Source organism: Pleurodeles waltl, chromosome 8 (genome assembly GCF_031143425.1).
Source record: "Pleurodeles waltl isolate 20211129_DDA chromosome 8, aPleWal1.hap1.20221129, whole genome shotgun sequence".
Lineage (NCBI taxonomy): Eukaryota > Metazoa > Chordata > Amphibia > Caudata > Salamandridae > Pleurodeles > Pleurodeles waltl.
This window is the reverse complement of record NC_090447.1, coordinates 113,312,634-113,337,577: the sequence shown is the minus strand read 5'-3', so window position 1 is coordinate 113,337,577 and position 24,944 is coordinate 113,312,634. Positions and strand designations below refer to the sequence as shown.

The 24,944-nt window shown below is 44.4% G+C and overlaps 1 protein-coding gene across 2 annotated transcripts in view; it reads right to left on the bottom strand.

Moving 5' to 3' along the window:
* Window positions 1-5,504: 5,504 nt before the first annotated feature.
* The window catches only part of MOGAT2 (monoacylglycerol O-acyltransferase 2), a 477,687-nt gene continuing 458,247 nt past the window's right edge, over window positions 5,505-24,944 (bottom strand). The window contains exon 7 of one of the 2 annotated variants that reach the window (XM_069203876.1): window positions 5,505-6,059. In XM_069203876.1, coding sequence (XP_069059977.1) covers window positions 5,905-6,059 — 155 coding nt within the window. In that variant the 3' untranslated portion in view covers window positions 5,505-5,904. The remainder of the gene's footprint in view (window positions 6,060-24,944) is intronic. The other variant, XM_069203875.1, reaches the window with a different exon arrangement.

The window sequence follows — 24,944 nt, the reverse complement described above, 5'->3', positions numbered from 1 at the left end:
AAGTTACTACTTGAAATAACTGCAGATTTGCAAACCTTATCTGGGAAATAATTGCTGCATTAAGACAGTGCTTGTGATATTAGCATGACATGTCATGAATAGTCATCTAAAGGCATTTCATGACAAAGAAGGAATCATTCTTTCTACCATTAAACTTCACTTAAATATTTATCCACTTGTTTCCTGCTGCAGACTTCCCCTGCGGCATCAATTGGACGTGTTAATTGTTAATACACTGTAAGCAGAAATGTCACCTCTCCAAATGCTTGTATGTAAGGATCAAAAACTGAAAGGAGACCAGTTAAATCTTTAGTAGTGCCTGGTGCTGTGTTACTCCTATTTATAGCATTTCAAAAGCCTTAGTTAGTGGTTAGCAACTGCAAATTAAATAGGAGATGGTTGATTATGTAGCAAGTGAATCACATATTTCCAGTGTTGGTCGTGGACAAACATGTTTTGTAAAACAAATGTTTTTTTGTTCCTTAGTTATAAACTATCCAGTTATACGCACTTAGTCCACCAAATGCCAGCTGGTGTCCAACCAAGCTGAAGAAGTGCAAAGGAAGAGCTTAATTCATTCACTGCACTTGGTACTGAAAATGAATCCTAGAAATAAAAAATCAAAACGTTAGATTGTTCATGTAATAAATGTGTTCGTTGTGACAGAGAATGATACGGTGTCTTTAATGTATGTACTTTGGAAAAGACGTTGAGGGGGACGCGGACCCTGGAATTTGTTGACATGTAATGTGGAGCTTGTACATTTTGCCTCTGTAACACTGATGCAAGAAAATACATATTTTAAGCATGTGAAGAGTGAGATGTAAAAGACGCAGTGGATGAATGAGTTCACTGTGATGGGCACTACAGTAGCAATCTCTTGCTTTCAAAGTCATGTGGCACAACACTTGAAATGCACTGGAAATTAATGATCTCCCTATTCTAGGTAAAACACAACTTTTAGTTTTCTTTTAAACTATGGCCCTCATTACAACATTGGCAAGTTGTAACCGCGGTGCGGCCGCCAATGCGGCCGCACTCCCGCGGTGCCCATTATGACATCCCTGCTGGGCCGGCGGGGATGTGGGCCGCAACATGGGAGCCAGCTCCAAATGGACCGCCAGGGTTGTAATGAGGACCTATATGTCTTACAGCTGCAAAATGTGCATTTGCAAGCATTTTAGCAGTCAAGCACGCTTGGGATAGCACATCTCAAGCAGAAGGCAGGTCTCAAGATACAAATCAGACTTTCCTTGGACCACAGAGACACAACATACCTGCAATATTAGCAGCACATTCAGACCGCTCCTCTTCAAGTGGTATTTTCAGCCAATATCAGTGGCGATCCCATCAATGAACTTCATTATCAGGTAATAGAAAAATTCTTTCCTGGCTTATATGATCGAGGGAGTGATAACTGGTGCTCCAGGGGAGGTTTATACGGGCTCATTAAATATGCTGCTCTAAAATCCACATAGACACGAAAAGCAGTTATTGAAACATGAAATGCCTGAAAAGATTCAATATCAACATCTGATTGTCAGTTTTATTCGCACCCTTCATTAATACAAGGTATATATTTCAAACTAGTGCAGTTTGGGATTTACAGAGTGTGTTTTTAGAACAGTAGGTAAATAAAATATAATTTTAAATATGAATTTTGGTAAAATGTGTACTTATTTTAGAAGGGCTTTTGTGACATTTGGAGGTAACAGCAGCAGAAATACCACAGAATAAACATCTTATGTAGCATGGTACTCAGTATAAAGTAGCCACCTAGATGTCCCAAGTGACTGCGAGGCAATGTAACCTTGTACACCACACACAGGTGACCACAACCTGGACCTCAGTCCTGATGAAGACCCCATTAAATCCACATAGGACAGAAACACAATGCGTGGCCACAGTGTAAGGAGGGCCATAAAGCATCTAATCAACACTGAATGGAAAAAAACACCCCTTGAGCAAATCACTCGGCGCTCAAGGCAGCTTCCCCGAGGGTCCTCTCTAATGGACTCACAAAATCAATACTATTAATTAGCTCTTTATGTTACATTTGACGTTTCCAAATGGGGCTTTAAACATGTGGGTCCTTGTTATTATACTAAGGGCCGGATTTAATGTTTGGTGATGAATTTCCCATCCGCCATATCATCATTCCCATAGGATATAATGGGATTGTAATACGGCGGAACGGATATCTGTCACATTTGTGACCGAGTAACCCCATCTTCCAAACTCTAAATTGGGCTCTAAGTTACTTATACTTAAGGCATTCAATGGAGGAGTTTTGTTATTATGAGGTGGCAATGCACAATCAATTATTATTGCTTTTACAGTGATTCCCCAGAGTTTTTATAAATGAAACTTCGTATACATTCATTTTGCATATCATACACAAATGTTAACTACGTGGTTTAAAATATGTGAATTATACATGGCTCATTGAAAAGATGTGCAGTCTACCATTTTTAAATGTATATTAATTAAGTTAAGAAAAAATGTTTTCCAGTAGGGACTACAACTAACTTGGGACTTTGCACTGCTTCTGATGTGACCTTGTCATTTATGGCACACATGTTTCTTGTATCTCTACAAAAGATCCAGAATGCCACTGTAGACTTGTCAGACTCTGTAAAATGAAGTATCCATGTCTATTTTAAACAACTTCACTGGCTTTCAGTTGCCAATGCACATCTAATTTCAAGTGGCATGCAGCATATTCAAGACCTTTAATAATATTAGAGCTGTCTTTTAAGCTAGGATGTTCTCAAAATGCACCCACTTCAGGCTCTTTGGTCACAATCTCTGGCCTTGTATCCCATCCCTGAATATAAATACAAGACATTTGGAGGAATAGTTCTCTGACTCCCACTCTCTCTTCGGATGGAGCCTTTCTTAGTCAGATGCCATAAAAACTTGAAACTTGGCTGCACATACAGTACATTCTATCGGCTCCTTTTGGATTTCTCTGACTAATACCCATTCTCTTGTCTGTAAAGGTGCTGTTCGATAGTGCCAAGAGACTCCTGGAGAGTGTATGCTCTGTTCCAGTGCTTAATTTGGAAGGAAAAAGGTGCTGGTGCGCAAAGCTCTCCCCTTAAACATGCGGTTGCTGCAATTAAATGTGTGAACACGCAATACTGAGGCAGTGAAATCCTGAAACCATCTCGGGCCTCTTCAATCCAAATAAAGCCACTCCCTGCCCCTTCAGCTCACTCTTGCAGCTTTCTACTTTCTCCCTTTATGACGCTTTTTCGTTTTTCTCTTCCTCCGTCTTTTCCATATGTGTCTTTTGCTCGCAGCAAATGCTTGAGGCAGAATAAGCCCCGGCCCTAAAAATAAGTGCCGGTGCTCAGCACCGGAAACAAGAAGCACAAATTAAGCACTGCTCCATTCTATAAATATCCAATAATATTAATATTATTTAGAGCAGCACATGACACTTGAGATGGGAAAGCCCATCTGCCAAACTCCCGACAGGACGGCCGCCGCCGTAGTGACGACCTCTCCACCAGAGTTATTACGAGTTTCCTGCTAGGCCGGAGGGCGGAACCCTCAGTCTCTGCATTGTGTCCGGCTCATAATCGAACTGGCGACAATGCTGTAGCCAGCGTGGTGCCCCAGCACCCTCGCAATGTTCACTGTCAAAGCAGACAGTGAACATTGTGTGGGTGCTGGGCAGGGGGGGCCTGTACTGCCCATGCCAAGTTCATGGGCAGTGGAGGGGCCACCCTGTGGCCTCCTGCACCTGTTCTTTGCCAGCCTTTTCAAGGCTGGCGGAGAACAAGATCGTAATCCGCAGGGGGGTTACAATCTCTGCCACTGACAGGCTGCCAGGATCATGGATCTTGTCAGAGCTGGTGGTTCCCTGGTGACCACCAAGGTTGTAATGTGGCGGCCTGACCGCCACTATAGCGGCGGTCCTGACCACCACACTCGTAATGAGGCCATCAGTGGTTATTTTAGCACTCATGTTTCACAAAAAAAAATACAAATGGAAAGTATTGCCTTAGCGTAATTGCAACTACAGTAACTATGTGCTCTTGCCCATGCAAACCATGCTTAAAGGAAGTGTCTGTTTATGACATTTTAAAGCGGTTTTAAATGTTTTGACTTCTGAGATGAGAAAGTGCTGATCAGGTTGCTAAGCAAAACGTTTCGAATCTTTTTACAACGGAAGATTGTCTTCTTCCTTTGTCAAGATCTTATTCCCCAACACCAGTGTACTCCCTTTGTCTACTGGAGTCACATGACCTTCATTGTAAGACTAGCTGTAAACATCTATACATTTGTGTTTTGCCTTTGCTTACTGAGCTCACTCCCGTAAAGGTTGCTGGGGGTCCAGGAGGGGTCAACCAATGATGTGATTCACAGATAAAGGACTTATTTCTTTTGTTAATAAAACCCTTTCAGACTTTGGATTTGCATGTGCCTAGATTTTCATTGACAAGAGACATTAGAAAAAGCAGAATCAATGAGAGGACTGCAATTCCGGAGAAGCAATTTGGGTGTCTATACTTAAAGGAAATGATTATGACACAGAAGCAGTGATGTACCCAGGTGGGCTGCGGCTCTGTCAAATAATGAAGGGTCTGGTGCTCCCACACTTGTGTTATCACCACGCGCTGAAACACTGGGCCCAGTTTTAACTCGCCTGAGAATTCAGCTGGTGAAATTGCATGAGGATAGGGCTGCAAATGCATCCCAGCCTTAGCCACTGGCCTCTAGCCGATCCCCTTTTATGGCTGGGGAGCATGGAATGCACCACTCTATCTCCCAGCCCTGACCCTGTCTTGTCCTCTATCCCTCTTGGTCCCCACCCTGCCTCTCACTGACACCCTGCTTACAGCTCAGAGCCGGCGGTCAATGGGAGCGCAAATCCACATGGGATATGGAATTCCATGCCCAATTTGATTCAACAAACATGGATCAGCATGGTGTTGCCCATTTGTGTGGATTAACTTGAGATACTTAGATTGAGGTGAAGGGATACTAGCCAAAATTGCTTTCATTCACACAGTATTTCCGAATTTAAATCGACTCCACTTGTAATTTAGCCCAAAGTGGCTAGAGACAAACAAAGCAATGAAGAGAGTTGGGAGATGCTGGTGAGGTGAGTGGTGGACTGGGGAAGGGAAGATGATGGGGGAGGCACAAAGCGCAGCGAATAGGAGAGTTGGGAGAGGATTTGGTGCCTGTTGGAAGAGAGGTGGGTGAGGAAAGGGCCAAAGTTGCAACAATTGTAAGAAGGCAGGTTCCTCTGTTCAAGGGTGGGCGGTACTGACTTTTGAAGATATTAATCTCAATGAAAATACTTTATGTTTTGTACTTATACCAGTTAGGACACATTGTAGATGAGGAAAATTTTGTTATATTTTGGTATTTTCACTTTTGGTTTTAATCATAGAGGTATTTCCTGAAGGATCTCTAAATACTTTCTTGCAAATAACCGAGCATAAGGTTTCAGAAAAGAGCTACAAAACAGACCATCAGACATTCATACAAGTGGATGCTTAGTTTTTATTCCGACAATGCATGCAAAATTCCAAGGGGTTTAATTGAATTGTACAAAAACGTAGAAAAGGTACATGGATTAATATCAAATTCGAGTCAAACTGAGTCAACGTAAATGCAATAAAATGTTTTAAGATGTAGTATTGTTGGTATGTTAAAGGCAGATATTTACAATGCTGTACTGGGAAAAACAACAATGGGAAACTTTAGAAGTTACAACAAAGCATCATTAATATATTTATTGGGTGTCACATGGAGAGGTGCCAGAAAGAAATGGATATGCTCAGGAGCTCAACACCTGATTCCTTATCATACAAACCCATTTTAGAATGCCACCAGGCACCCGGAGGGAGCACGGACACAAACATGGAGGCATGTCCTGTGCTCCTACACAAATTCAAGGTGCCTGTCTGCTGGAATATTGTATTGTGTTTTATGTTCCTCAAATAGTTTGGACAACTCCTCCATGTAGATCTTATGGATGCAATCAATTTCCTCGTCTGTGGGGTTCTGGTTCTGCTCGACCTTGATTGGCTTTCCCACTGAAAACAACAAGAGGGACATGTGTGAGCACAACATCAGTAAGAAGGTGTACCGTTGTGAATTCTTAAAACATTCATTATAAACAGTAGAAAGTCCTTAAAAGGCAGATTGCTAGTATTAGGTAGTTAAGTAGGGAGGTGCCTGGGTGTTCAGTCATGCAGGGGCCTCCCCTAACACAGGCAACACCTCCCTAAACATCCTACTGGTCAGGTTTGTTGCTTTAGCCGTCAACAAACATGGCTGCTAACGGGCTTTGCCGAGTCGCCCTGATCCCTTACAGTTCGTGAACCCCTAGCTGGTACCCGATTTCAAAAGCTGATTAATCGGTTGGAAGAGTGACCACTGCCCTCGCCCTCGAGGGGACCATTGCTCACAGGTTCTCATGAAACCTTGGCCAACGGATGCTGTGGGACTGTATCTTTCATCTGATCACTCTTACGCCCATCAAAGGAACTTTTGTGGGCCCATCCCACCATCTCACCCACTTGCATTTAGCATCTCACCCACTTGCATTTAGTTTTCTGTTGTCACAGTGGCTGTTTAGTGTACTTTGCTCCCGCTAAACAGACCACCAGTTGGATGCCTCAGAGTTGACTGTGAAAAATTGCTGCTATCCCCATGCCCCCATCACTAGCACTTTGCTGTGAATTGATATTCTCTTTTCACTGATTTGTTTTACTTGATGTTTGTTTTTAAATGCTTGCAAAGCACTAACATTGCCCTTGCTGCCTTTTACTCTGGTGTTTGACTTGATATGATCACACAATTAGTTTTAATGTCCTGCATTAGTCTGGTGGACTCACTTTCCCTGCACATTGGCTTTCCTGCCACATTGCAAAGCACCTGTGTTTCTCCTAGTTATGCTATTGTTTAACTTCATGGGTTCTTACCACAGTTGTAAAGGTTTATCATTAATCACACAATAAAGATTAGTATAAAGTGGGGAGATGTCTGGGCATCGGCTACAGCAGCTTCGTACGACTTTTAATGTGTAAATCAATACAGTGCATAAAACGTTTGATATGTAGAAAAAGATGTGAGGCAGGTAAAACTTTGAATGTTGAAATCATGACATATCAAAGTATGATAATGCAAAAAATATATCCTATGATTTCTTTTAGTCGTTCCCCCTGCTGAAAATGCCTTGTCCTATAGATTTTAGCACCTTGATTCATTATATATAATTATGTCTATATTTTAACTCATGAGTTTGTTATAGTGTTTATTTGATACTATGGGCCTCATTACGACCCTGGCGGGCGGCGGAGGCCGCCCGCCAGGATGCCGCCCTCCATAATACCGCTCCGCGGTCAGAAGACCGCGGAGGGTATTATGAGTTTTTCCCTGGGCTGGCGGGCGGTCTCCAAAAGACCGCCCGCCATCCCAGGGAAAAACTCCCTTCCCACGAGGATGCCGGCTCGTAATCGAGCCGGCGGAGTGGGAAGGTGCGACGGGTGCTACTGCACCCGTCGCATATTTCACTGTCTGCTACGCAGAAAGTGAAATACTAGCGGGGCCCTCTTACGGGGGCCCCTGCAGTGCCCATGCCATTGGCGAGCCGCCAGGAACAGGATGGCGGTAAGGATTGTCAGAATCCCCTCGGCGGCGCAGCGAGCTGCGCCGCCTTGGAGGATTCTTAGGGGCAGTGGAAAACCGGCGGGAGACCGCCGGTTTTCCCTTTCTGACCGCGGCCAAAGCGCCGCAGTCAGAATGCCCAAGGGAGCACCGCCGGCCTGTCGGCGGTGCTCCCGCCCCCGTTGGCCCTGGCGGTTCTCTACCGCCAGGGTCATAATGAGGCCCTATATATGTAAGCATGGCACATTTGGTTTTTAACTCTGCATTTGGGTGAATTAAGTGGCTACACATATCTTTCAATTATAATGTAGACCTAGGAAAATGTTTCCCAAAAAAAGCATAAGAAAATAAGTAATTCGCATTTTTATGCATCCGGCTGCATGTATTTCAGTTTTTAACAAAGTTACATTTTCTTGTGCTTAACAAAGACCTATATCCATCCAGCTACCACCTCACCTGCCTTACTTTCTATCTTCATCTGGATACAACATATTGCAGTGTGCTAACCTACGGCTTTTCAGGTGTGACGATTCCAAAGGACACTTAGTGGCCTGGAAAGGCACTTTCATTCATAAGCGGAAGCACATCTATTTGAATTTACTACATTACATTCTTCGACCTCCTTTCATAAAGAGATCAACTGTAAACTTTTCTATAAAGTCTAAAGAAGAACAGTCTAAATGCTAAAGTGTAAACCCAGCATAGAGTAATATTGTTCTAACATTATAAGCACTTTGATGATGAACAAGGAAAGCAAAACAAGAGAATTAAATTTCATTTCAGTATACCTTCATTATGCTACTATATACTTGTTTTAGTTTTAAGAATTTAAAAAAAGACATAAAAATACCTTCGATGTAGATTTTTATTATCAGCTTTAACAACTTCATCGTAGTTCTGACAAATGTACCTGTTGTGGTATGCACATGAATGCATTCATTTGCAAGAGTGAAGGGGTTAGTGTAGTAATTTTGTGTTGTTAATACGTTTCTATGTAAGTCCAACAGAAGTTGACATATAAGCTCAAAGCAGCAGAAGATGATCTCTGACTCACGGATTTCTGTGGGGGTAGGACTGTTCCCTTCACGCTAAACAGGCGTGTACCCCGACCCGAGATGCCTGACTGCATGTGAACCTGCTCTCCTAACTTTTCTATGGCCCCACTAACATGCTAATCTGGTGTGTGCATTGACATGTAGGACTTTCCATGATGATTCTGAGGTCCCTAACCTGTTCTGTGAAGTGGAGGGAGTACAGTCTAGCTGAAAACAGGACCGTTGTCCATGTTGTGGGTTCTTGACATAAAGCTGTGGCTGCAGCGTACCATTTTTTGGACTTTAGTGCTGAGCAGACATTTTTCTCTGGCTCTCTTACTTCTGAAGCTTGTCAGTGCAGTCCTCTCTGACTCTACTTTCAGATACTGCTGCAGAGCCTCGCCATCTCGCATTGTTCCCTTTAGACAATTGCAGTGCCTAGATTCACCCGTCCTCCTCTGATCACACTGGCTGCAGTCAATTGTGGCTCTGGCTTCCTACCGCCTCCTGCGTCGTCTGAACCAGCCCTTCTAGCTCTCACCTACAGAGAGCTTTAGCTGTCTTCAGGCCAGGCCTATTGTTTCCAATATACATAAAGTGAGCTTTGGAACTCCCCTTGCTTGAGATTGGAGGGCTTTGTTGTCAGTCTCCTTTTCCTGCTCCTGATTCGATGACTTTTCTTTGTACACTTGGGTGTCTCCCTCCCAGGAGCACTTCAGTCTCACATTGTTCTGATTGTAGGCTTCTGTCCTTCCGCTGCTGATGTTACTTTAATGCATGGAAATGCTTTTGTCTTTTACTTTCAGCACTCCATGTGTTTTCTTGCTCTCTCCCGTGTGTTGCTTCCCCATACGCCTTCCCCCATCCCCTTCAAGCTTGTAATTTCCTTCCCCTACCCATCTCCATATCTCTGTGTTTTTTTATTTATTAATTTATTAAAAAATATAGCGCCCACCGTTGCGCTCCTGACCATTGTTCTCACAGCTTTTCCCGCTAACATTTCCCACCCCCTGGTCCCTGCCATTTGTACCATTCCTACCCCATCCCTCCCCATCCGTTTTTTACATTATTATTTTTTTGGCAAGACTGGGAGCTGAAATTTGTTGTTGGGCTGCTCTCGTCTTAAAATGTGCTTTTGTGCAAACTGATTTTTTTTTTTATTGTATTGCTTCAAGACTGGCATCTGCCATCCTGGAACAAAATAAAATACACAAATGGTACAAATGATGGACATATCTTGAAATTAATTGTTCTAGGGCTTCAAGTCATGTCCACTTCAAAATGGCTGTTGTGTGTAGGCATTGTTTACCTGTGAAATTTAGCAGCATTCAACAGTAGACCATTCCCTGGACCACCTATTTTTAATAAAAACCTGGCCATGACTAACAGTTTGCAGCCATGCTTATAGCTAACGAAGCTGCCAGCATCCTCTGCGAAGTGAGGCACGACTACTTTAAGAAAACTTAAATGCCCAAATCCCGCCACCTGCCCACGTGATTTTCACCTTCATGGAGCCTGATCACGTCCATAATGTAACAGATATGACATAGCAGTAGTGGGTGGTTCTTCTAGTCTCTCATGGTTCTTGGTGCTACCTTTCTGCTTATCTTTAAAAGGATGTAGTGGCATTGCTTTATCACATGTGGTGACAGGCCATAGACTGGCTACAGTAAACACTGTTGTGCAAGCTGCACTCAGAGCCATGGCATTTCTGCACCAGGGATGCTCCTAGATCGAGCTTTAGCTGCAGGAAGAGGTGGCGCTCTTAAACTGTAGATGAACTGTATAAACCTTTCTCCAAGAGATGATTTATGGCCCAAGCTATGGGCCCCTTGTATTTTCCAAACTAGCAGAGCTTTCCTCAGAGGCACTGTAAACAGAAAAACACTTATTTAAATAAAATGAAATGCTGTACAACCTTGAATTCACTGGAAACAAACACACAGTTGCATTTCCTCTCCTCCGGCTTCACCCAGCACATGCACTAAGAAGGGTGTTTTTCAGTGAAATAGAATGCAGCTCTCTCACTTAACTCTGATTGGCTGTTGCCAACCAACAAGTGTCAAGGTGTGTTTCACAAAACTGAAAATGTGTTGGTATGATTGAGGGATGAGGAATGAGGAGTAAGGATGATGGATGAGGAGCATGGATGATGGATGAAGTATGAGAAGTAGGAATGATGGAAGATGGATGAGTAGTATGGATGAGAAGCAGGGATGAGGGATGAGAAGTAGGAATGATGGAAGAGAAGTAGGAATGATGGAAGAGGAATAGGGATGAGAAGCAGGGATGATGGGAGAGAAGTAAGGATGAGAAGCAGGGATGAGGGGTGAGAAGTAAGGATGATAGATAAAAAGCAGGGATGGTGGAAGAGAAGTAGGGGTGATGGATGAGAAGTAGGGATGATGTATGATGGATGAGAAGTAGGGATGCTGGATGAGAAGTAAGGATGATGGATGAGAAGTAGTGATGATGTATGATAGATGAAAAGTAGGGATGATGGATGAGAAGTAGGGATGATGTATGATGGATTAGAAGTAGGGATGATGGATGAGAAGTAGGGGTGATGGATGAGAAGCAGGGATGAGAAGTAGGGATGAGGAGTGACACAAAAAGTAATAAGTGAAACACTACACAAGAAGAATCCCAGACCAACTTGGAAAAGTAGAGTAAAATTTAATTATTTGACACCAAATCCAATACAAAATCCAGTCAGTTAAACCGGAGTTATAAATGTTTAAAGTTTTTAGTAAAAACTTGGGCCTAAAAGATCAAACCACCAAATGCGGACTAGTATGTCCTACCGTGATGGAGCGCGGGTCGGATACATGGAGTGGATTGGGTCCAGTCGGTGCTTACCTTTGAACTTTGAAGAAATTTGAATGAAAAAGTTCAGAGAAGGTACAGTTCAGTGGCGCAAAGCTGTAGGCGGTGTCCAAGGAGGAGGAGGCGTCATCGTTGAGGAGCCACTGGACGAAGTCATGATGAGGATTTCTACATTTGGACTAAGTCCCCTTTTGGAAGTCAAAAACCTCCAGCGGGTCAAGGCTGCAGCCTACAAGAGTTCCACGAGGCTGGATACCTCTTTGATGAAGGACTGCTGAACTGGATTTGCTGCTGCAGAGAAGAACATAGTGGGAGTTGCTGCAAAGTCAGGCTGACCGGCGATGCACCTTGGATGGATAGACAAGCAGATTGGTCCTAGTCTTCTCTTGGTTTGCAGAGTCGTTTTAGCCTAAAACTTTCTAAGTCGCAAGTTTTGGCTTTTGGCTATTTGAGCACATTTAGCACCACCACTAAGGGTCCAGGATTGGAGGGGCTCCTCTTGGGGGTGGGGAGTTAAAACTTACTCAGGTCGGGTCCAGATGCAGGTTCAAGATGGTTTGAGCCTTTTCCGTCCCTGGGGCTCTGATCAGGAGGTGAGCCAACTAGTGCTTGGAATCACTATGGAAGTTCTGGGCTCAAGTGATGAAACAGGGCTCAAGCAGCAGGACAGGCCTCTGAGGGTTCAAGGCAGGCCCCAAAGAGAAAAACAGTTATTCCAGGAGCAGCAAAGCAGTCTTATGGAGTACATAGTAGGTCGCAGCAGAAGTAGGCAGTCCTCTGTGAGTTCTTCCACATGTCCAAAACAATTAACTGAAAAGTGGGTTTGAAGGTACTATTTTTATATGTGGTGCCTTCTTTGAAGTAGGCTAAAGTTTCTAGGGGATTCTTTTTGAAGTTCTTGAAGTTACCTGACTTCCGTGCCCTGGCTCCAAGCTGGATGCATCAGCAATGCAGTGGTGACAAATCATTTGTGCAATGGCAAAGCACAGCCCATTCAGTTACAAGTGGTGCTGTGCCCAGATCCACACCCTATCCTCCCAGCCAGTTGATGGCCTACACAGACACACCTAACCCCACCATTGTGTGACTGCCTGGGAAGAATACACAAAGTCTAACAGTGAACCACACCCAGTCATGTGACCCAGGGACCAGCTGCAGGCACAAAATGGGTAAGACAGGAAAATGTCAACTATCTAAAAGTGGCATTTTCAAAATAGTAACTTAAATTCTGGCTTTACTATTAAAGAGGACTTTTAATTACAATTTTTCAGATACCAAACATTAAATGCTTACCTGTTCCCAATCAGAAGTTAGCACTTATTAAATATAATAAAGCAACCCAATGTTATCCTTTTAGAGAGGTAAAGCTCACAGAAGTGAATCACCAATTTAGGAGTTTTTTTTACTACTAGTACATGTAAAACTTAAATGTACATGTATCACATTTAAATTACAATGCACCCTACCCTATAGTCTATCTAGGCCCTACTTTCGAGGTGCCCTATATGCAGGTCTGGGGGTGACCCTGCAAAGAGGGCCAAGCCCAACATTAACCATAGGAGTTCTTTACATCTTGTTTTAAACATTTCCAATCGCTGTTAAAATGATGCATGTTTATGTTGTATTTCTATCCTGTGTAAAATAGGATAAATATAAAATAAAAAATTGTGGGAAACAGAAAGAAAATCGGCATGCTAACAAAGCAGGTAAACATTAAGATTAAAAAGGGAGAACCTTCTTGTTTCTTACTACATTTAAGCATTCATATACAAACTTATTTTCAGTTTGGGGAGTAACTCCTAATAAATTTTAGATATCTGTAAGTGGTGTTTCTCAGCACACTGTTGCTCAGTGCTAGTAATCTCCAGTCCATCTACAACTGAGCATCAAACACACTGAACCTTGTGTTCTACATCTTAAATTGTTTCCACAGTCTGTCATTTGTTCTCAATTGTAATAAATGTAGCTTTGCATTCCTTTTCCTCCTCCCTCTCAACTCTAGCCATCTAATGTGGCAATGTCTCTGTTTCATAAATTCCCAAGATAATCTAAATAAAATAAAACATATAATTACTTTTTAAAACTCCTCAGTTGTAGTATGTGGGGTAGATATTGAACTGGTGCTCTTCGTCTCACGTGAGGATGTTTTTTTTCCGGCCATGTCATAACACAACAGCCAATCGAAGGTATCCAGTGACTTCCACTGCCTGTGATACCTGATCACTCTCCTGTGAAAGATAATCAGCTGTTTGTGCAGGGTGCCCATTGTTCTCTGAATGGGTGTCACTGACAAGAGTTACCTGCCAAGCACTTCATGCGAAATTCATGGACTATCTAATCTTTCAGTGTGTGTTGGGTTGTGCTGAAAACAACAAGCATTGGCAAAGCGAATAAATCTCTTTTTACTTTGCAAACAGCATTTGTGCATGCCTGTGTTTGCTTGCGTTAGCATCTTAAAGTTGACTTGAGACACTGAGCGGTAGTGGAGTCACAGAATGTCCAATAGACATGTGAGCAGAAGATGTCTGTAAGATGGTGGGCATCCAGTGACCCATACACTTTTTTCTGCATGTCTGAGGCAAAGAAAAAATAAACTAGTCGTATTCGAAAGGTCTGTGGCAGAGTAAATAAATGAGTCGTCTTGGAAAGGTGCATTTCCTTAATGAAATGTAATGTAATAAAACATTCACAAAAATGTTGAGTTCAGAATCTAGTTGAAAATATTCCAGAAGTACACTTTTTTCAGTCCTCATGGGCACTCCATTCCTATACATATATTCCCAAACACATCATGCTGCATCTCATAAGTCAGACTGTTTTTTGACCAGTACAGAGGTTGCATACAAGGGTCTGGAGTGATCTGTGTTCTTTGATAACATTGTCTCTACTTTAAGGTCCAAGAAAGTACCTAGTAAGAAGATTATTCACCATCTGCATAACCCTTCCACAGAGAGCACACTCCCTCTAGATACCCAAGGTTTCTTAAGTGGTAAAGACCCTACGACACACAGTCTTCTTCCTGTATTGAAAAAAATTGTGGATAGGCAACCTCTTGTGGACAATCAAGCACACATGGGTGAGCTAGTACTTGGCATGTACAGTGTTCTCTTCCATGCATAGGGCCTCATGTATAACCCACTCTCTCAAGACACTCAAGCCCCCTTAGAAGACCAAGCACCTACAACATACAACCTTCACCTTCTAACGCAGGTTTTCCAGATAGCTGACCTGCTGTTGGCAATCCACATGATAGGACTTGACATGTCTCTGCTGCGCATGGTGTTAGCCATATGGACAACTGTTCATGGAGAGCTCGCTCCCATCACTCCCATCACCATTAGGAGGCCAAACATGCTGCTAAATCTTACACCCATTAGAGGTTATAGAAAATTAGGTCTAGATTTACATTAGGTCTGGATGATGTTATCCGTGATGTCAATTGAAATGTCATACGTGATGTCATCGATGACATCATTGAACATGTCATGAGTGATGTAATATGTGTTATACATTTTTTTAATATTCAATGTTATATTATAACGGACATTTCCATCTAACTATAACATCACCTTAGGCTGTTTAATGTCACTTTAAGCTGCTCAGTGAATTTCTGAGCTTCCTTTTTAATTTAAAGTAGGATATTACCATTCCTACATATAATTTCACTTCAACATTTTCTTTTTCAAGATATTATTATCATGTTAAACCTGCTGGATGGCAGCTACCCTCTGCTACTGCAGCCAGGCCCAGGGCCCATTCCTCTGTGAGCATCCAACCCCCCCCTACCATGTTTGACCTTCAGCTGTGCATGACATGGGGTTGGGCGAACAGCATGGCCCAAGGACAGGCCATGCTCAAACCTCCCGCGAGCACCCAACCCACGTCATGCACAGCTTTCATCAGTGCAGGAAGTGGTGCTGGACGCAGGGCCTGGCCTGAACATGGTACTATTGCCAACTTCGCACAGGTGGTCAACCACCAAGGACACCCCACACACATTTTTGTTTGTTTTTAATTTTTGGCCCAGGTCTTCCCTTAGGACTCCCACCAAGTGCTGGGTGGTAAGGGTACCCCTATCCTGACCCTTTATATGGTATTTTCTAGACATTTTCAGGACAGAGAAACTGAATCCCAGTGTTCTGTATTGGAGCCACAACACCTTTTCTTACACTGCAGCCCACCAATCAGAGAGCTCACTGTCACAGGACCGAAATGACCAATGGAGTAAGATCCTGCTCAGCCAATCACACAGCTTTTTTTAAACATTCCTGGTCCTGACGGACTCCCAAGGGACTCCCAAGGGGCTCCCGAGGGGACCAACTGTCAAGATTTTCTCTGTTTATCTATATTTGTCTATGTTTCTCCAAAGCTACTGAACTCACTCACACCAAACATAAAAAGCATGCTTTTGAGTAAAGATCTAGCTTTGTGCCAAATTTGCTGTAATTCTGTTCACCTGTTTCTTTTTCTGTATCGTCTAAATTTCTCTATGGAAATCGCATGGGAAAATTGCATTTTCAGACACCCCTCCCCTATTCTCTGGCCCTGCTTCATGAATCACCCCAGAATCTTTCAGGAAATAGCTGAGGGGTAAAATATTTTGGAAAATGTTGTGTATATTTTCCAAAGAGCACCAAAGTTATAAAAAAACACTCTTCCTGTGGTAAATCAGACCTAACAATAACTACACAGTTGGGACAGCCACTGTGTAATACATGCAATGCCTTGCTGTTTTTTCACATGCAGTAGTTATAAACAACTCTGTTAAACAATACTCAGACTGCAAAGGGTTAAATCAATGCACTAACATTGAATTGAACTCACTAGGCCTTGTGTGTGTGGCCCTAGTTACATTATTCGGTATATGTCATTATTTAAATCTAAATTAAAACAAAAAATGTCTCTGACATGGCTGGGTGATACTTTTTGTTTTCCCTGCTGGGCAGAGTGCTCATGGGCAGAAAAAGATTTAAGAATGTTGATGGCACTCCAATGCCACTCTTCCAATGACTGAATCACAAGTTTGGTGTTTTCAACAGCAGTTCTCCCATCGAAAACCTAGGCCCATATTTATACTTTTTTAGCTCCGCATTTGCGGCGCGTTTTGATTCAAAAGCAGCGCAAGCTTACAAAATACAACTGTATATTGCAAGTTTGCGCTGCTTTTGTGTAAAAAAATGACACAAATGCGGCGTTAAAAAAGTATAAATATGGGCCCTAGTGTTCCACTGATCGCTAAATGAGGTCAGTGGCGTAATTAAATTTGAAGGGGCCCCCTTACAAAGTACATGGAGAAGGCCTCCCCTCCCCTGCCCAACACTTTCCACTTATGCTGAGGGAGCACCCTGGAGCTCGGGCTACTCCCCATACCATAGGGGCTGTGGGGGCTTATGCTATGCCACTGAGTGAGGTGGGGAAACGGAGAATTTGGACGCTAGGACATCTGTTCATTTTTTACAGCTGTTTCATTCCGGGGCCTAGCTCGATCATTATGACTGGAGAGGGGTGTGAGCTTCAGATTCCCCAACTCTAACACTGGCATGTGTTGTTAAAATACATTATATGAGGCAAGGGCACATGAGCAGGACTTGAGAGACAGTGGAAAGGGTGAGGAATGCACATTGGCAGGGGTACCAGGTGAGGGAAAACACAGTATTTTGTGAACTTACCAACATTTTTGAAGACTTTCAAAACAGAGAAAGGGAGGGAGTGTGTGTGCGGTTTTGTCTGTATGTGTATGTAAAAATTCCTGGTGAAATCCTACAGAGACGTCACCATTCCTGACTAAAAGCACTTGTACCCAAATATTTGACAGAAAATAAATTTATTAGGAGGGCTGTAACTCCCCAAACACCCCCTGAAGCTAAGCCCCTAGTTTCATTATCAGTCAACAATAAATTACCCCACTGAGTATTAGGCCTTACCCGATAAATATGTTATTGTTTCCTATCACCCACATGCATGGCGGGAGCGGGGCCCTCAGACCGGCACCCTTGTGGGTGTTTGGAGCATATCTCCGCAGCCAAAAGCATTACATTGATGGTTCATCCCCTGAAAACATTCATTCTATTCCTGCCCATGGATTGCTTGAAAGAAATGACTACTGTCAGCTTTGCACCTTCCCCTGTGCCTGGTATATGTCCAGACAGCCCAAGCAGAGTGCAGGCTTGGGGTAAGGAGCTCTGTACGAGCCTCCTATTGTAAATATATTCTCTGGCCACACGCTCTGGCAAGCTGAGGAGCCTGCAAATGCTCAAGACTTTCTACAGTGGATATTGGCAGTCTGAAAATGTATAGCACATTTTGGCCCTTACTTATGGGGTTTTAGAGTAGGGCAGCACCGCAAGTCATCTTGCTGCACAGCCTTATACCAAAGTGAAAGGTCAGGAATGCACTGTATGTATGCAATACAGTGCATTCCTGGCCTTTCTCCCTGTGTTGGTGCCCTTTTGGCTGCCTAGCGCCAACAAAGGCACCCTTGCACTATGTGCAAGGGTGTCCGTGTTGCATACAGAATTGCTTTGGTGCCGGATGGGGCACCTTCCTGCACAACAACAATCCAGAGAGGCGTTTTCCTTTTTTCATGTGTGTTACAGAATGCAGCACACATGGAAAAAGGAAAAACAAGGAGAAAAAATATTTCTCCTTACGCCTCACCTTGGGAGTTGTAAGGTTTTGGCTCTTCCCCATGTTTACATGATTAAGTAAATCTGGGGCAGCATCAAAATCCAAGGATTATGCTTGGGAAAACCCACACAACGCCCATGGAACGCCTCCCGGGCCCTGGGTAAGGCAGTGCTGCTTTGCTTTACTCCATATCTAAGAGGCTATTCAAAGCCACACAAAGTGACTTTCCGTGGCTCATAGTTATGGTTGAGAGATTTGCGCCACTGGAGCATCACAAAAAGTGATGCTCCGGTAGCACAAGCATCTCATAAATAATCCCCCTTGTTTTTATGTTTTGGCCCAGTATTGTGTTTGCAAATGCATAGAAAGTGAAAGTGTTCCCCTTTAAATTCAATGCTGTAGATTGCCTACGACTCCCTAGATCCTAAATAGCATTTAAAATGAGCACCAGCGACGTGGCACAGGATTGCCAATGATAATGGTGGAGAGGCCATAAAATGTCTTTTGTTTGTGATGTTTTATTGACAAACTCTTACTGGGACCAGCTGACAAGAGGCATGTGACTTGTTATCCAACTTTAAGGAAGTGCGACCAGTGTGGCCACACTGGGCGTTGACCTGGGGGAGGCCACTGACCTCAAGGAAGGCACTGTGTTGACTGTGTTGCAATTTAAAAGCACCTGCTGCAGAATTCCTTGTGAGTCCAGCTTTCATGCAGCAATAGAAATGTCAAGAAAGCTCTTGTGATTAATGTTCCTGCTAGAGAGATGGAGTTTTGTCTAGGGTCATTTTTTACTTGCCAAAAGTAGCACAGAGGGTTAATATGCGTGCTCCAAAGAACAGATCTGTATTTTACATGGATATCTGAGTGGATTAGTAAAGCCAGCCTTTACCAGCACTTTCAAACAAATGAAATGTATTTGAGAGAGTGGCTATGGCGGGATGAGGGGCTCTTTTGCCGTGTGGTAGTGAGGGAATGTGAGGAGGAGGTCATGGGGGCCAGTAATTGTAGGAGGGAGGGGGCGGACAGGAAAATAATGCACGCATACACACAACCATTCACAACACTCATTACCAAATATTCAAACATATATGCACACACGCAGCAAACATTCATAAAAAAAAATACACTTACCTGCATCTCAGCCTGAGAGGCCACAGGACGGTTGAGACTGCTGCCTTTCCTCACTGGCTGACCAAAGGCAGCAGTCCCAACCTTGTCAGAGAGTGGGATGGGATCAGTGAGACTGCTGATCCCACCCCACTCTGTGACGATGTGTCAAAGATTGACACTCTGCCCTGGCCGCTTCAGGGCTTAAAGCTCCCAGGTTTGAGGCAATGAGTGACACTGCCTCTCGTCACAGAGGTGGATTGCCTTGAGGTCATGTGCTGGGCTGAGGAGATCATGCCCACCGGAGCTGTGACCTCCTCAACCAGCATAGTTCAGCTCAGTCAGTCAGGAGCCTTCTCAAATACCGCATGTCTTGCTCCGGGCTGCCTGACCTAAAAATGAAGATTGTCTGTCAGGCTGACAATTGCTCAGCCTGACAGACCCTCTTCTTGAGGGGCAACAAGAAGAGGGGCAAAAGCGAGGGCGTGGCCCCACAGCCCCAAAGGATAAGCTACGACTGTGGGTGATCACCAAAAGGATTGTCGCACCGGGCCCCACCAAAGCTAAAGCCAGCCCTGGCTCATTGCCCCCTCTTTGGACTGTGCATGTGACTACAGAGCAGTTTTGTTCTCTCCCGTGCATGAATTCACTGAGTGAGCGCATGAGATGAAAGGAGTGCAGGAGTGAAAGATGGAGGGACATTCACACCTCCTCCTTGTAACGTGTTTCACTGCAGACCGAGCAGGTGTGCATTTGTCCAGGGTACAGATGACCTCCTCTCCTTGCCCCCTGAAGGAGTGCAGTCTGTGACAGCCCTATGTCTATGTGTGTGTGTGTGTGGGGGTGGTATCTCTGGGGGTGGCCATGCGTCCTCCCAAATGACACCATCTTGGGCACACAGCCTGTGTCACTTGCTAGACAGGGCAGTTTCCTAGGCATCTAGGTACATGCGGCTGCATCTCTAATATGAGCATTCACACATGACAAAGGCATCCACTCATCTGCATTGGACCATGCCCCATGCAAATATACACCAAAATATCTCAGGCACCTTCTGTAATGCAGGAGTATTCCAGAAGTGATAAAAGTGGGTCACGCACACACTACACTCACTGGGCACTTTCCTAATACAGTGACAGATGTGTACCTCATCTTGCCCATGGTGATGATTTCCAGGCACTCTAATGATGTGCTGGGGCACATGACAACCCCTTAATCTGCTCTCTTCCAATTAACCTTCTGTGCAAGTCTAGATCTCTCTTCACGGCTACCTGGAAAAGCTCTCGGAAGCAGCCCATTAGTGTAATTAGTGGCTGCTGTGATTACCGTCCACATGCAAGTCAGCAGTATTTGACATACACACACTATGGCTTAAAGTGCTAGGGCTCCAGCGGTCCTGTGTTTATCGATGGTCCTAATGCTGTTTGTTGAAGGACCTCCAAATGTTTTACTGATAACTGCATGCAGTCAGTGCTAATTTCAATCAAGTGTCTTGATTCATGTAACAGTCAGTGACTTTAGGATTAAATTACTGAGTTGCTACATGTTTAGCACATACTGTTTTTACAGCAGGGGCAAATTACCTTTCTTTTAACTCTCGAGGTTGGTTTTCATTCAGCATTAACATAGAGCACCTGAATCACTGAGCCATTAAATCTGGAATGATGGCTAATTTACACATGCAAGGTGCTCACAACAGGTGACTTTGCACTTATAAATCCTTTAATTTATGCTCAAAGTTATACTATGAAAGAGTAAAATAGTATGGGTGGAAATCACTCTCAAATGGTTTGGGCTGGGCTTTCCAGTGTGGATTTCTCTGGTAAGGTTGGGAACAAACGCAAACTCCAGAGATTTGGGGTGTTTTCAAACTTCTCTTCAAGACCTTGCCATGTTGCATATGTTCCAAGATTTACTACTACTAGCTCTTTACAAGGTGGAAAAAGGATGGGAGCAATCCCAAATTAGGTAAGGTGTAGGGGAAGAGATTTCTCCATTTAAATAAATATATTTCCATTAGGCGAAATGTCAAATATATATATATATATATATAGATATATAGATATATATATATATTCACTGAAAAAAGTTCTTTGAAGTAGCTAAAACTTGCGCCCTCAGGTAACTATAACTCACACCATCACCACGCACAGTTGTCTCATCAATAAGTTTATTGTAAATGTTGCATTGGGAGTATGAAAGATGGCTTAGAATATGTCATCAATGATATATTATGTAGGGTAATTAGCTGTGCATGGCGAAGGCGGGAGTTATAGTTACCTTAGGGCATGAATAACTGCTGAATTCCTATGTTTTTTGTACGAGTAAATTCGGAACCTAACTATAAAGTCTTTGTATACTTTGATTTTTTTCAGTGAATGTCTACGTTTTTTTAACGTATAGTAATTTTAATTGCTATACGTGAATCCAACCACTGCAGCGCCAATCCCTGAGGCTACCCCCTATAAGTACCCAACTTTGCACAGAGCACTGCCTTCTCCCGTGCGCAATAGGGGGTTGCCCGAAAGTGCTGGCCTGCAGCCAGTCCCTGTGGCCAAACCCCCTAACCACCCAAACAGTTGTTGTGCATTGCCCTTTGCACATGCATGGCTGAAGTTATCCGTGGCCTCTGTAGGTGTGAAAATAGGTGTGAGTGGCTGTATCTGGGGGTAAGAGTGGCTGAGTGTCTGTCTCGGTGTAAGAGTGCGTACATCAGTGTTTTAGTGGGTGCATCAGTATGTGCGCTGGTCTGTGAGTGGGTGTATCAGGGAGAAAGGTCAGGAATGCACTGTATTGCATCAGGGTGTCAGTGGGTGTGTGAGTGGGTGTGTGACGTCCTAGTGGGTGTGTGAGTGAGTGCGTAACTATCTGAGTGGGTGCATGATGGTCTGACTGGGGCTGTGAGTGAGTGCATGAGGGTCTGAGTGGGTCTGTGAGTGGCTACATCAGTGTCTGAGTGGGTCTGTGAGTGGGTGCGTGAGTGTCTGAGTGGGTCTGCGAGAGGGTGCGTAAGTGTCTGAGAAAGAAAGTAAGAGGGAGAGAGATAGAGTTTTTCAGGCTTTGAAATCTGATATACTTAGAATGAGTTATTTGTTTCCAATGTAAAATAAAAATATGTATTTGTTCTCTGAGCTATGGGGCATCCCCGGGACATAGCAGGAGCCGGCCCTGGGGGGTGGCGGTCCCCAAGGCCATCAGTGGCTCCATGAGGGAGGCTGGGCGGTCCCCCTCCAATGAGAATAGCCCCAGGGGGTGGTGGACCCCAGGGCGTGGGGGTCCCATAGGAACCCCCTTTCTTTTTTTTGCACTTTGCCTGGGGGGAGGGGTGGTCCCCAGGGCGTGGGTGTCCATGGGCCCCCCACATGTTTTGAAATGGATGCCACGGGGAGGTGGTGGTCCCCAAGGCGCAGGGGGTCCACAGGCCCTCCGTATATATTAAATTGAAAGCGGTCCCTATGGCAGCGGGGGGCATGAACCCCCTGCATATAAAAAAAGATAAAAACTCTGGGGAGGTGGTGGTCCCCGGAGCTGTGGGTGGGGCCAAGAGGGCCCCCCACACAACATTTGTAATGCCCCCGGGACCTGGCCCACCCGAAAGCCTATAAAAAAGACAAGTGCAGGAGCCGTGCTTGTTTTTTTTTGTCGAGAATTTGCAAATATCACAAACTTGCGGCAAAAAAAAGTTTAAAAAATGATTTTTTGCTCTTGGGGGGGCAGGGTCTCTCTGGCTTCCCCGCAGTGCCAATGTTTCAGCAAGCATGGAGCTGCTTTGACAGCAGCTCTGTGCTTGCTAAGGCATTTCATCTTTGTCCTCTGCATGTGTGCAGGAGACAGAGATGAAACTTCAGATTTCGCGACGGGACCTGCTTCACAGGTCCCACTGTCAAAACTTGAAGTGTTTGCTGCGGCTTGGCTGCAGCCAAGCCACAGCAAACAGCTATGTCCCGGGGGTGGGCACCCCCTGGACATAGCAGGAGACGGCTTGGGGGGGTGGCGGTACATAGGGCCATCAGTGGCTCCATGAGGGCACTCCCGGTACATAGCAGGAGCCCGTCCTGGGGAATGGCGGTCCCCAGGGCCTTCAGTGGCTCCACGAGAAAATAGGTGTGAGAGGCTGTATCTGGGGGTAAGAGTGGCTGTCTGTCTCAGTATGAGAGTGCGTACATCAGTGTTTTAGTGGGTGCGTCAGTATGTGCACGGGTCTGTGAGTGGGTGCATCAGGGTGTCAGTGGGTGCGTGACGTCTGAGCAGGTGTGTGAGTGGGTGCGTAACTATCTGAGTGAGTGCATGAGGGTCTGACTGGGTCTGTGAGTGGATACGTGAGTGTCTGAGTGGGTCTGTCAGTGAGTGAGTGAGTGTGTGTGTGAGTGGGTGTGTAAGCGTCTGAGTGGGTGTGTGAGTGGGAGAATTGATTGAAAGAGAGACAGAGACAGAGAGAAAAGAAAGTGAGAGGGAGAGAGATAGAGTTTTTTAGGCTTTGATGTCTGATATACTTACAATGAGTTATTTGTCTCCAATTTAAAATAAAAAAGTTTTTTTTTTTTTTTAATATAATAATATTTTTTATTTAAAAAAAAATGGAAATTTGTCCAGATGGACTTGAACCCCCACAGCTCAGTGTGAAGGTCTGTGACCTTCACATTGAGGTATGGGGGTTTATTTTTTATTTTTTTTATCCCTAGCCCTTTATGGGCTTTCATATAATTTATTTAAAATAAAAACAAATTATCAAAAGCCCTTTACAGCCTATCTGGCACAACCGGGGAAGCCTTAAGGGTTCCCGCGCGGTACCTATATATATTTTTAATTAAATTTAAAACAAAAAAAGAAAAAAAAACTTTACAGGCTACCTGGCACTGCGGGGAAAGTTTTAAGGCTTCCCCCACAGTGCCAATGCTTCAGCAAGCACGGAGCTGCTTTGACAGCTGCTCCGTGCTTGCTGAGGCATTTCATCTCTGTCCTCTGCATGCGTGCAGGGCACATAGATTAAACTTCGGATTTTGACAGCTGGAACTGCTTTACAGGTCCCCCTGTCAAAACCCGAAGTGTTTGCTGTGGCTTGGCTGCAGCCAAGCCACAGCAATCTTCTATGTCCTGGGGGTGGGCACCCTTGGGACATAGCAGGAGCCGACCCTGGGGGATGGCGGTCCCCAGGGCCATCAGTGGCTCCACAAGGGGGGCTGTGCAGTCCCCCTCCAACAAGACTAGCCCCAGGGAGTGGAGGTCCCCAGGGCGCGGGGGTCCCTTAGGAAACCCCTTTCTTTTTTTTCACTTTGTTCCGGGCGGTGGTAGTCCCAGAGGCATGGGGGGTCCATGGGCCCCCTGCATATTTTTTAATGGATGCCACGGGCCCACCCGCATATAAAAAAATCAAAAACTCCTGGGAGGTGGTGGCCCCCAGAGCTGTGGTGGGGACAAGAGGGTCCCCCCACACAAAACGGAACCCCACATGTTTTTTTTTTTGGCTGCAAATTTGAGAATATCACGAACTGACGGCAAAAAAAAATTCTAAAAAAGTTTTTTTTTCTCTGGGGAAGTCTCTCTGGTACCCCACCACCAGTGCTAAGGGGTCAGGGTGTCCCAAACGCAGCCCCATATATATATATATATATATATATATATATATATTGTACCACTGCACAAAGGCAATCTCATTTTCGTCACTGTTATGTCTGTTGTTCAGGTGGTGTCAAGAACTTACAGAAGTCTGTG